The sequence below is a fragment of the Acipenser ruthenus genome, chromosome 48, assembly GCF_902713425.1.
Source record: "Acipenser ruthenus chromosome 48, fAciRut3.2 maternal haplotype, whole genome shotgun sequence".
Classification (NCBI taxonomy): Eukaryota; Metazoa; Chordata; class Actinopteri; order Acipenseriformes; family Acipenseridae; genus Acipenser; species Acipenser ruthenus.
In genome coordinates, this window is record NC_081236.1 from 1,127,236 (window position 1) to 1,140,659 (window position 13,424).

The window sequence follows — 13,424 nt, forward strand, 5'->3', positions numbered from 1 at the left end:
ATACGAGGGTCTCTGGTGTCGATCGGGCTGTTTTACTGTGCAGAGGGAAACGAGTGCAGAAACAGCTGCTTGGGTTTGTGAGGATCGCTGTTCTCCGCAGAGTCTAAGAAAAGCAGCGATCGTCACAAACCCGAGCAGCTGTTTCTGCACTCTGAATGCTGAATCAACCAGCGACCCTCGCCTGATCTCAGTGGACAGCTCCATCCCAGTAACCGGGATCGCGTCCTGCAGCTCCACCAGCGGGATTCAGTATTGGGGATCAGTTCAGGATTTGGAAATGAAGAAAAGTCGATAAGGAATAGCAGGGGGAAAAAAAAAAAAAAAAGCACTTGTTTTTTATTCGTTGACCACAAAAATATAAATGCTAGACATTATTATCATTGCAAAGCTATTAGACAAAGGCATTGCGAGGTACAAAAAGAGATTTAAAAGGAAGAAAAAAACACACACGTACAGAGAACATCAAAGCAGTAAATGTACACAATTATGTGGCCTTAGTTTACAATGACAGTAGCAATCTTCTGTAATGCTGTAGATCAGTTTTCTTTCTGTCCAAACACTGAGCTACTCAAACCCAGTGCAGCCCAGCGCTGTCACTAACCACTGAGCTACTCAAACCCGCTGCAGCCCAGCGCTGTCACTAACCACTGAGCTACTCAAACCCACTGCAGCCCAGCGCTGTCACTAACCACTGAGCTACTCAAACCCGCTGCAGCCCAGCGCTGTCACTAACCACTGAGCTACTCAAACCCGCTGCAGCCCAGCGCTGTCACTAACCACTGAGCTACTCAAACCCACTGCAGCCCAGCGCTGTCACTAACCACTGAGCTACTCAAACCCAGTGCAGCCCAGCGCTGTCACTAACCACGGAGCTACTCAAACCCGCTGCAGCCCAGCGCTGTCACTAACCACTGAGCTACTCAAAACCCGCTGCAGCCCAGTGCTGTCACTAACCACTGAGCTACTCAAACCCACTGCCTTCCACGCTGCAGCCCAGCGCTTTCTTTCTTTCTCTAACCAGAGCTACTCAAACCCGCTGCCTTCCACACTGCAGCCCAGCTCTTTCTTGAACCACTGAGCTACTTAATTCTGGTGCAGTGACGCAAACCCAGTTAATAATGATCTCTCTTATTATTTGGACACCTTCACTGCTACAATGTCATCATTAGTGGCCTATTTCAAAAAACACTGTACCGAAAAAGCAATCAGTCTGGATTTGTGTATCCTTTTAATGTGATTTTCTACAGTTTAATGCATCCAGAGACAAAGCCATTGTATTGTATTGTCTACAGAGTTCAATTCAAATCTCCAAAACGAGCCACGCTGGGTTCTCTTGATGAAAAGGCAGTGCGAGTGACTCGGGTCCGTGAATCATTTCCTTTGTAGCTGAAATTCTTGATACATTAAAAGAAACTTAATTTCATGACAAACGTTTGCGACTAGAAGTCTTTTCCAATGTCTTCTTTCGAAGCGTCTGGCGTGGAATTTGACATGGGCTTCTCGTGGAAACGTTTGCCAGTGAGTTTATTAAGTTTCTTTTAGTTTACTAAATTCAGCACTATTGAGTATTTAACAGGCACGGACAGGGTTACATTTTTTCAGGGTCTAAAAACAGATATTTCACGATTATAAACACATTTGTTCAACCAGAAAAAAGAATAGCGTTGCCTCATTCAAAACCCGTCAATTTTCTCTTACAGTTATTATACAGAGAACGTCACAGAAATTGTGAAATCCATTCTTCAGTATTTTTCCACCGAGCTAAGCTGGTGAAAAACTGCTGGCAGAAAACATCTTCCCTACAGAGAGTTTCGTGAAAAGTTAACAGAAAAAAGCTGCCTGTTGGAACACAGGCTTTAGGGAACCAGATCGCACAGAACCGAAAGAGAAAAATCTCACCCTAGAGACCCACAGAACTGAGTTCGCTTGGAAACAGGGAGCACTTTCAGCGCTGAAAAAAAAAAAAATGTAAAAAGCCACGGAAATGAAATCCACAGATCTTCTTAGAAAAACAAAACAGGACAGCAGAGGATTTTAACAAGCCCAGGGTGGTTAGGACACGCCCCCCTCCCCCTCTCTCTCTGTTGCCACGGTTACTTGTGGTAGAAGCGCTGTCCCGGTTGGCTGTGAGAGATGTAGGCGTGGCGAGGGGCGGGCTGTGGGGAGCTCTGGAAAGTCACCTGTCGAGGAGGGGAGAGAGAGAGAGAGAGGATCGTTCAGGGATCAGAATGGATACAGGATTATAAACGAGGTGCTACGTCTCAAAGGGTTAGAGCCACAGTTTGAAATAACAGATTATTAATATTATTATTACTAGTATTTGGCAGACTCCTTTATCCCAGGCGACTCACACAGGTGTTACAGGGCAGCACAGGGTTACAATGCAAGCTTCATATTGAAACACAGTGTAGTTTACAGTCAGTGCAAATAATAATACTACTAGAATCCAATATGAACTAGGATGCTATGTATAATAATAACACTACTAGAATACAATATGAACTAGGATGCTATGTATAATAATAACACTACTAGAATCCAATATGAACTAGGATGCTCTGTATAATAATAACACTACTAGAATCCAATATGAACTAGGATGCTCTGTATAATAATAACACTACTAGAATCCAATATGAACTAGGATGCTATGTATAATAATAACACTACTAGAATCCAATATGAACTAGGATGCTCTGTATAATAATAACACTACTAGAATCCAATATGAACTAGGATGCTATGTATAATAATAACACTACTAGAATACAATATGAACTAGGATGCTGTGTATAATAATAACACTACTAGAATCCAATATGAACTAGGATGCTCTGTATAATAATAATACTACTAGAATACAATATGAACTAGGATGCGGTTTGTTAGGATCACTGCAAGTTATATCTACAGTGACAGATTAGCAGTGCAATAGTGCAAGGATAGCGCATCAGCTGAGGATCCAGTAACGTGGTGCTGAGGTCAGGCGAGTCCAGCGCAGAGCAGGAGGGGCGGATCAGGAGATCTACAAGCGCAGGCTGAACAGGGGGGTCTTGAGGAGGCGGCTTTATACCGCGGATCAGGTTCATATGCGTCATGATCGTGGCTCCCGTTTGCCTCATAATTATTATTATTATTATTATTATTTTATTTCTTAGCAGACGCCCTTATCCAGGGCGACTTACAATTCTTTCAAGATATCACATTATTTTTACATACAATTCCCCATTTATACAGTTGGGTTTTTACTGGAGCAATCTAGGTAAAGTACCTTGCTCAAGGGTACAGCAGCAGTGTCCCCCCCCACCTGGGATTGAACCCACGACCCTCCGGTCAAGAGTCCAGAGCCCTCACCACTACTCCACACTGCTGCCCCATAATGCCATCAGAGCAGCGCTTTTGTACTTGTTATAATAGCGCAGGTCAAACAGCACACAGTCTCCTAACTAGGGCTCCTGGCTGTCGCGTTTTCTGTATCATGTGTTGTCTTTTCTGATGGAGAATGTGAGATGTATGAAGCAGTGATACAGGGTAGGTTAGATGCAGCTTGAGGCTGGAAGAGCAGCGCTGGTGTGTTTCGCTGTGTGAATGAATGAGGGAACGAGACTCACAGAGTGTGTGGGCTGAGGCGGGGTCCCGTGGGTGAAACTCCCTGGAGAGGCGGGGCGAGGGGGGTGGGCGTACGGCAAGCCAGACTGTCCAAAACACACAGAGACACGAAACGAGAGAGAGAGAGCAGAGAGGAGAGAAGAGAGTGAGAGAGAGAGCAGAGATTTTACTTCCATTCCAACTTCCACCAACTCATCCATATTAGATTAAAAAAAACAACAACGACCAAATTTCTCATGCGATACCAGTACAATTTTTTTAATGTTTTAAATATATTCGCTCAAACGCGAGAACTTCTAAATATATATATATATATATATATATATATATATATATATATATATATATATATATCTGGTTTCAGCTGATCAATGACTTTTCTTCTTCGTGAAGTATTTGTAGTGATTGATGAGAATCCTTGTCGGATTCTCCTTGGAGAGAGAGAGACCTGTCTGCTGGGTTTGAATTCTTGCAGAAACGCACACACACACACACACACACACACACGCACGCACACACACCCAAACAGACCAAAATTATCTAGCTATACTTGGTCATTTACCTGGTACAGAATTACATACAAAAATTCGCTACTTGTTTCTGTGTACAGCTGTGGTCAAAAGTTTTGCACCACCCTATAGAATGAAGTTTTGCACCACCCGGCACTCACCTTGGCGGGGGGGATCTGCACGGTGATGGGGGGGGTGGGCAGCAGCCCAGCGGTGGGGTGCAGAGCCTGGGGGTGCATGGGTCTCAGTGTGCTCTGAAACAAACAAACACACCCAGGGCGGGGGGGTTAGAGAGAGCTGGGGATATTTTCGCACCAATTTAATATCAGCGTTTCTCCGTTTCAGAACATTGTTCCCAGCGCTGAATCTCTTACTGCTTATATGGTTACTTGCAATAGGCTGCAGCACAGGCAGAATCAGAGAACACTGGACTGTACCACTGAGAGGGGAATGAGGGGTGCTGTTCTTTACCGAGTCAGTGAAGCCAGACTGCTGGTTGGCATGTTCCAACTGCTTCTGTAGGGGGATCCCTGTAGTCTGAATAAAACCTGCTGACACAGAGAGAGAGAGAGAGAGAGAGGTTAGTGAACACCATTCACCATTGTGAAGGTCATTCAGACATTTTATCACTAAGTCAGGGATGGAAATGAGACCCCCGTTGCACAGCGCTTTGCTCCATTCCTCTTTCTGCGGTGAGTTTAATCAGACACACCTGAGCTGGTTGCCTAGACACGCTGGAGGTAAAACCTGGAATGGGTGAAGCTGCTTTGCAACGGGAGTCTTATTCCCATCCCTGCTGTATCCTGGGGCTGGCAGGGTGCAGACTCACCTTGCTGGGGCGTGAAGTGGCTGTGCATGGCGTAGCCGCCCTGCTGGTGAGGGAGGTACTGCATGGTCTGGAACGCAGAGGCACCTGCAAGCGATACACAGCCTGAGTCACACGCTGCAGAGACACACAGAGAGACAGACACACAGGCGGAGACAGACACACACTCAGGGTCTCAGTACCTCTAAGCTGGGGGCTCCCTGCATAGCTCACTGGCACAGGCTGCCCGGGGGCGTATTGAGAGGCGTGCTGTGATTGGCTCACGCTGTAGGTGCCGTGTGCTGATTGGCTGCTCTGGTACTGCCCGTGTTCCGCGGTTCCGCCACTGAAGCCTGGCTGGCTCTGGTAGTGACGCCCCTGTCACGTGACACAAAACCACCAATCAAACGCTGCGGTCATGATTCACAGTTCATAGCTCTTGAATGACAAATACATGTGATTCAGAGTTGGTTACGTCTCAGTTAGTATTTGACTGATAATAAATATCATGCATAATGATTTTATCTTACACAGTTCATTCAAAGTAGCCGTTACCGTCTAATAAGTGATTTTAAAAGACCACTACCCCCAGAAAGGTTAGCTGGTAGTTTTGAGACGCCCTCTGAAAAAAACATCATGATGAGGTAGTTTTGAGACGCTCTCTGGGTTCTTACCGAAATGACTGGGGCCTGGAAGAGCTGCTTACTGCGTTCACTGAGGAGAGCGCTGGACCGATTGTGATTCACTGGACTCCCTGAAGTGGAGGGGAGGAGAGAAGGGGGAGGGGGAGGGGGAGGGGAGGGGAGGGGGAGGGGAGGGGGAGGAGGGGAGGAGAGGGGAGGGGGAGGGGGAGGAGAGGGGAGGGTAGGAGAGGGGGAGGGGAGGAGAGGGGGAGGGGAGGATGGGGGAGGGGAGGGGGGAGAGGAAAGGGGGAGGGGAGAGAAGAGAGGGGGAGCAGAGGATAGGAGACAGGGCAGGGGGGGAGGAGAACACACAACAGAATGAATCTGAATGAAATGGAACAACTGCACTAGGAAAATAAAAACTGAAGAAGCGAACGACTTCAACTAAAACAGAACTTTTGAAATATCCAAACGTTGTCCCTTTGTTCCTTTTCTCTCTCTCTCTCTCTCTCTCTCTCTCTCTAGAAGCATGTCGGGTCAGCCCCACTTTGTTCCTTCTCTCTCTCTAGAAGCATGTCGGGTCAGCCCCACTTTGTTCCTTCTCTCTCTCTAGAAGCATGTCGGGTCAGCCCCACTTTGTATTTAGGAGACGTGTTTTGAATAATGTTCTCCTGTAATCCCCGCTCTATGCTGTCCCGCGGAGCCTCTGTGCTGTTCTGTGAGGAGGCTTGGGGGGTCCAGCGCTTAGAGAAAGGGGTTCGACGCCAGGGGGTTCAAATCCCGGCTCAGCCACTGACTCCCTGTGTGTGTGTGACCCTGAGCAAGTCACTTAACCTCCTTGTGCTCCGTCCTTCGGATGAGATGTAAAACAAACGAGTTCCTATTGGAAGTCACTCTGCAGCAGCAGCAGTTGTTGATGATGCATAGTTCACCCCCCTAGTCTCTGTAAGACGCTTTGTATAAAAGCCTCTGCTAATTGACTAATTAATAATAATAATAATAATAATAATAATAATAATAATAATAATAATAATTAGTACTCACCCTGCATGATCAGGTGGTGCGGGCTGGAATGAAGGGGCATTCCCTGCTGGTAGGTTTGTGAAGTCAGAGTGGTCATATCACTGCCAAACACACACAGACAAAAACACGCCGCACTGCCCGTCAGTCTGGATCCTGTACACACTGTCTTTATGCTGACACCCAGGACTGAAGCCCCTGAGACAGCACCACAAGCAAATCTGAAAGGATCATCTACCCTTCCAGCTATTGGGCTGCTGGCACATCATTAGAGACACACTGAGCCACACCCGAGGTCAGTTCCAACTGTAATCGAGTCATTTGTAATGAAATGCCATTGCAGTGTAATTGTAATTGATCCTGGGCACACCTGTGTAATTGTAATTGCTGTATAATTGTCCGGACTCACCTCTGCTCTTTGCGTCTCCTCTTCTCCTCCTCGTGCAGGACCTTCTTGAGCTGCAGGAACAGCTGGTGCTTCTCCTCCTGCAGGAGCTGCAGCTTCTCCCCCATCTTCATGATCTGAGAGCGAGAGAGAGAACAAGAGAGAGAGAGAGGAGAGAGAGGGGGAGCAGCTCAGAGCAGGGTAAGGAAATTCAAGCACCAAGGGAAGAATATATGCTGTAAACATACACTTCAGAAAGATGGGAAAACTTCTTGAATGGCAGCACACTGACTCAGAATGCATCACATTACATCAATACAGCGCCAGGCTGTGAATTTGTTTCAAAGAATAATGAATGTGGTTCTTAATGGGTTCAGGACTGTAGGATCAACAGCAACGAGCCTGCACTGCCTCCCCTCCAAACTCTCTCACCTGCTCCTTGGTCTCTTCCAGAGACATCCTCCCCTCCAAACTCTCTCACCTGCTCCTTGGTCTCTTCCAGAGACATCCTCCCCTCCAAACTCTCTCACCTGCTCCTTGGTCTCTTCCAGAGACATCCTCTCCTCGATCTCCTTCTTCCTCTTCCTCTCCTCCTCCTCCTTCATCTTCTGCTCCATTATCTTATCCACCTCCTCTTCCTCTGCAAAGAGTCAGGAGATACAATGCTTTTTATTGATGTATTTATTCACTGACTTCCCATTCTGTGTACCAGGCCTGCGTTTGCTAGTACACTTGTATATGCTAGTGTTTGTTTATGCATGTGTATATCTGTGTGTATGTATGTATGTGTGTGTATGACACATGCATCCACAATGTCTAGAATTCACATCCTAGCCTTGTATTTAATTGTATTATGCCTGTATTTAATGTATTTGCATTGTTTTGTACTGTTGTATTTCATGTCCTGTATTTCACTGTATTTAATGTGCATTGCCCCTCACTGTCTTGTAAAGCGCTTTGTGATGGTGGTCCACTATGAAAGACGCTATAGAAAATAAATATTGATTGATTGATTGATTGAGGTACAGCATCCAGGGTTGGGGTAAATTCCTGTTTTTTAATTCCATTTCCTTCGAAGGAACTCGAATCGATATAATAACTGTCGCCATTGTTCACCAGCTTTTATCTGAAGCCAATTTAACTGACTAACAAACAGCAGATTCAATTTAAAAGTCGCCAGCGTCTGTGAGAATCTCATTTTAACCGGACGCTGCAATGTGCTGGAATTGATTACCGGGGAACGGGAATCGGGAATCAATTTGGAAAACAGAATTCAGGCCAGCCCTGACTGTAGCATCAGAGTACTGATACACCCCCACCTGATCAGTCGCTCTGTATATAAGCCCGGGCGCACTCACCTTGCCTCTTGCGTTCTCGCTCTCTCATGATGTGCCGGTGCAGTGCCCGCGCCATGGCGTTGGACAGCTTGGGGCGTTCCAGTAGGGCTGGCATGGCGTCTGTGGGCGAAGTTCACCTATAGGATCCACACAACGGGACGGTCAACATTATTATTATTATTATTATTATTTATTTCTTAAGCAGACGCCCTTATCCAGGGCGACTTACAATTGTTACAAGATATCACATTAATTTTACATACAATTACCCATTTATACAGTTGGGTTTTTACTGGAGCAATCTAGGTAAAGTACCTTGCTCAAGGGTACAGCAGCAGTGTCCCCCACTTGGGATTGAACCCACAACCCTCCGGTCGAGAGACCAGAGCCCCTAACCACTACTCCACACTGCTGCCCCTAGAGGGTGTAAGAGGGTCAAGTTTAAAAAGCAAGTCATTTTCTCTTATGCGAACAAGACACTTCTAATATAACAGTTTGAAAACCAGATGGAAATAAGACTCCCGTTGCACAGCAGTTTGATCCATTCCTGGTTTTACTAGGAGTTTAATAATAAGACACACCTGAGCTTGTTAGCTAGACACACTGGGGCTGATCAAGTGGGAAGTAAAGCCTGGAAATGGGTGAAACTTCTATGCAACATGAGTCTTATTCCCACCCCTGCAATATATTTCATATTCTCTAAAGTATTATGTAGAGACTCCATAGAATAGGATTTATTTTGCCATTATTCACTGCTATTCTAATTAGAAAAACCACATGCACAGTTTTATTAATCACATTACCAATTAAAATGATTAAACGAGTTAAATCTAAATTGTACTGCCCCACTCCAGAGTGGTTTGCAACAGTACCAGTCATGTTACTAAACTGGATGCATTTCACAGTCAGCGATTCACGTTGGGATGTTTTGCATACCATTTTTATATGGTTTAACAATGCAGGGATGGAAATAAGACTCCTATTGCACAGCAGTTTGATCCATTCCTGGTTTTACCCCTGAGCTTGTTAGCTATACACACTGGGGGCTGATCAAGCTGGTAGTAAAACCTGGACTGGGTGACACTGCTGTGCAACAGGAGTCTTATTCCCAGCCCTGAACATGTGTCATATCTGTGTCGATATTCCTGTATCTATCATGACGTTCAATTAATTACACAACTGTAGAATTAAAATGTGCTAAAGCCTTGGGGAGTCCTGTAATCGACGTTTTAATCTTTAAACTATTACAACGGTTTAATTTTCGTGCATTTTTATAATAGTTTAAATGGGACGTCGGGATGTACCGTATTTCGTAACGTCTCCGTGAAAACTCACTAAAATAAAATAAAAACGGTCCACTTTCCTGCGTTATTATAAAACTGTACAGGCCCAGCGACAAGTACAACTGTCCACAAATGCGGGTTTTGTTGCATAAAAGAACACACTTTATTTTAATGTCGATATTTACGTGTGGTTTTGTGTTTATTTCAAAGGGTGTAACTCTCCGGTACCTCAGAACTGCGCTCCACCGAGCCCTCTGTTTTGTTTTGATTTCTTTAGCCGCTCTTTTATCGTCACTACCTGGATTCCAGTTCGACTCAAGCCCGGTGTTTGGAGCTTTCGCAGATTTTCCCAGGCCTCGTCTCTAATTCCTCGGGTTTTCTCGGGTTGTTTTTTTATGTTTTTTTTTATCTTAATATTTACTTTCAGACGTCGCCCGCCATCTCCGGGAAACAATTCTCAGAGCACAACTGCGTCGTATTTCCGGCGACATGACCTGTACCGGAAACAAAGGCAAACGCCAGGGAGAGGTGTACTTCCGGCGCAAATATGAAGTTTGAGGGAATTGTGGTACTTGTAGTCTTTTAGAGTTTGTGTTTTGTTTTACACTGAAACAAAATGCAATACACAGCTGCAGACATTTGTAAATCTTTTTTTTTTAATGAGTGTGCCTGTCTGTCTGTCTGTCTGTCAGCCTGTGTGCCTGTCTGTCTGTCTGTCTGTCTGTCTGTCTGTCTGTCAGCCTGTGTGCCTGTCTGTCTGTCTGTCTGTCTGTCTGCCTTCCTGCCTGCCTCTGTGCCTGTGTGTCTGTAAATCTGTGCACATGTTTCCAAGTTAATCAAATCAACCCCCCCCCTTACACACACACACACACACACACACACACACACACACACACACACACACACACACACACACACACACACACACACACACACACAGACATAGGTGTGGGCAGCAGTGTGGAGTAGCGGTCAGGGCTCTGGACTCTTGACCGGAGGGTCGTGGGTTCAATCCCAGGTGGGGGGACACTGCTGTTGTACCCTTGAGCAAGGTACTTTACCTAGATTGCTCCAGTAAAAACCCAACTGTATAAATGGGGAATTGTATGTATAAATGATATCTTGTACCAATTGTAAGTGGCCCTGGATAAGGGCGTCTGCTAAGAAATAAATAATAATATATACTGGGGGATGCTAAACTTTTGTCCACAGCTGCACAGTACTCCAGCAGGTGAAATTAATCATTTTCTCAGACCCATTGCATTCTGACATTCCTGGTGAGCTGATGTCCCGGGGGATGCGTTGTTTTTGTTCTGCAGAGCCGGATCTCGTCTCCAGGCTGCAGGTGTCAGAGGTCACCGCGACGATGCTGAACCTGAGCTGGGCACGGCCGGAAGGTGGGCACGACGGCTACAGAGTGGACTGGACTGGCAACTGGGCCTTCCTCAACCACACCCAGACCGTCTTCACAGAATCAGCCAGACTGGAGAACCTCGAACCCGGGACCAACTACTCAATCTGGGTCACGGCGCTGGTGGCAAACCAGTCCGTGGAGGGCGACCCGGTCTTCATCACCAGCTACACAAGTAAGGAACTGGTTTGTAAGGAACTGGTTTGTAACAATTGTAAGTCTCCCTGGATAAGGGCGTCTGCTAAGAAATAAATAATAATAATACAACACAGGGACCGCTAGAGGGCGCTAATGTACCGATGTTCCATTCAAGACATGTTATTTTGGGAGAGGAATACCGTAGATTGAAAATGCGGAGTTTGAAAAAGCATTGACGGAAACTTTTATAAGCGTAATAAATGCTCTTGTTTGGGCAGTTGGACACACTGACGGAAACTATGCCTGCCGTGATAGTGCTGTAATAGACGCGGTCATAGTAACTCGACACACTGAGCAATATAGTTAAGGGTAATGTTAGGGTAATGTTTTATAAAAAATAATCTACACGTTTATTCTATGAACTGAGTGAGCCCTGTGCTGTAAAGAAACGTATTTTAAGGCTGTTGGAATGGAACCCTCAATAGTCCTGAATTCAGAAATACTCAATTAAACGTAGTAAAATGAAACGACAAACGTTTCGGGTCTGTTGCAACTCGACTGCCAATCGAAAAAGTGTGGATAACTCGAGCTGTCAATTATAGTGACGCGCGGGCCATGTTTAGGGTTAGTTTGAGTTGCCAAGAAAAAAATATATATACTTAGAAAGTTCCGGTGTGTTTCTGGAATAAGGGTTGTTGGTGTCTCATAGTCTTAGAATGAATGTAGGTTGGAGAACGAGTCCAGACAAAGAACAGAAAAGAACTGCCTTCTAAAGTTTTGCATCAGCTACAATTTTAGGATTATTATTATTATTTATTTCTTAGCAGACGCCCTTATCCAGGGCGACTTACAGTTGTTACAAGACATCACATTACTTTTACATACAGTTACCCATTTATACAGTTGGGTTTTTTACTGGAGCAATCTAGGTAAAGCACCTTGCTCAAGGGTACAGCAGCAGTGTCCCCCCACCTGGGATTGAACCCACGACCCTCCGGTCCAGAGTCCAGAGCCCTGACCACTACTCCACACTGCTGCCCTTAGATTAAGACTTTTTTTTTTTTTAAAGATATAAACATAATTTAGACCTTTTATTTAATCAAATAAATTTTTTTTTAAAGATATAAACATAATTTAGACATTTTATTTAATCAAATAAATTACAAAATTATATCTTGTAGGAGGCTGTGTGGTCCAGTGGTTAAAGAAAAGGGCTTGTAACCAGGAGGTCCCCGGTTCAAATCCCACCTCAGCCACTGACTCACTGTGTGACCCTGAGCAAGTCACTTAACCTCCTTGTGCTCCGTCTTTCGGGTGAGGCGTAGTTGTAAGTGACTCTGCAGCTGATGCATAGTTCACACACCCTAGTCTCTGTAAGTCGCCTTGGATAAAGGCGTCTGCTAAATAAAATAAAATATATTGCACAAAAAAGTCTACTGGAAGCCATAATAATAGTACAGTAGTATTTCATTTTAGATTTCGAAATGTCACAATTTTTTTTTTTTTTTTTTTATCAGTTTTCCGTTTATGGAAAACTACAAAGCGGTGTGCAATTCAATATGTTAAAAAAAACAGCCTTTCAAAACAGCACTCCATGTTAGTAAAGATGTTTATGCAAATTCCAACCCGCGACTCTCAAAAAAACAAGCCCAATCCCGTTTATTAAAAGCCGACTTGGCAACGATGTTAGCTACCCACTCCAGGAGGAAGGCGTGGGAGGCGGGCACACCTGGAGCAACGCTGCCCTGGCAGGTCTCTCTTCCACACAGGTGCTGGAGGAGGAAGGAAAGCTGCTCTGTAGCCCCGGGAGAGAGAGGGGGAGGAGGGAGGCTCAGCCCCGCGTTGCAGACACGCTTCCTGTCAGTCAGTCTTGCGAGTTGCAGCGAAGGTCTGAAGAGGGAGGTCTTTATGGAAATGCATGCTCAGATGTATTCCGTGGCTCCCTGTAATCGAGTTCAGTGTGGGTTTCATTCTATTCCACTCTTTGCTGTGTCTGTCATACAAAGACGGGAAGATCAAGTGTGTCTTTTTTGTAGTGACCAGAACTGAGCACACCCTTATCAAAGTTCCCTTTAGTTAAACCACAGCACAGTGTAATAAAGCACAGGGAAGCATTGTAAAGCACAGAGAGTTGTGGTAAAGCATAGGGAAGCATTGTAAAGCACAGAGAGTTGTGGTAAAGCATAGGGAAGCATTGTAAAGCACAGAGAGGTCTGGTAAAGCATAGGGAAGCATTGTAAAGCACAGAGAGGTCTGGTAAAGCATAGGGAAGCATTGTAAAGCATAGAGAGGTCTGGTAAAGCA

At 45.2% G+C, this 13,424-nt stretch overlaps 1 protein-coding gene across 8 annotated transcripts; it reads right to left on the reverse strand.

The window, feature by feature from the left end:
• Positions 1-315: 315 nt before the first annotated feature.
• LOC117404604 (G protein pathway suppressor 2) lies at positions 316-12,135 on the reverse strand. Of its 8 annotated transcripts, none has more exons than XM_059014407.1 (12): positions 12,059-12,135; positions 8,310-8,425; positions 7,482-7,591; positions 6,976-7,088; positions 6,591-6,670; positions 5,598-5,677; positions 5,127-5,301; positions 4,948-5,049; positions 4,590-4,669; positions 4,280-4,372; positions 3,612-3,695; positions 316-2,180 (listed from the first exon to the last, which is right to left on the reverse strand). In XM_059014407.1, exons 2-12 carry the CDS (start codon positions 8,401-8,403, stop codon positions 2,094-2,096), a joined length of 1,098 nt encoding a protein of 365 aa, XP_058870390.1. In that variant the 5' UTR covers positions 8,404-8,425; positions 12,059-12,135; the 3' UTR covers positions 316-2,093. The 8 variants fall into 8 exon arrangements, with proteins under 8 accessions (XP_058870390.1, XP_058870392.1, XP_058870388.1 ...); XM_059014409.1 differs by lacking the exon at positions 12,059-12,135 and adding an exon at positions 9,870-10,075 and having other exon boundaries at positions 5,598-5,668; XM_059014405.1 differs by lacking the exon at positions 12,059-12,135 and adding an exon at positions 9,870-10,075.
• Positions 12,136-13,424: the final 1,289 nt, after the last annotated feature.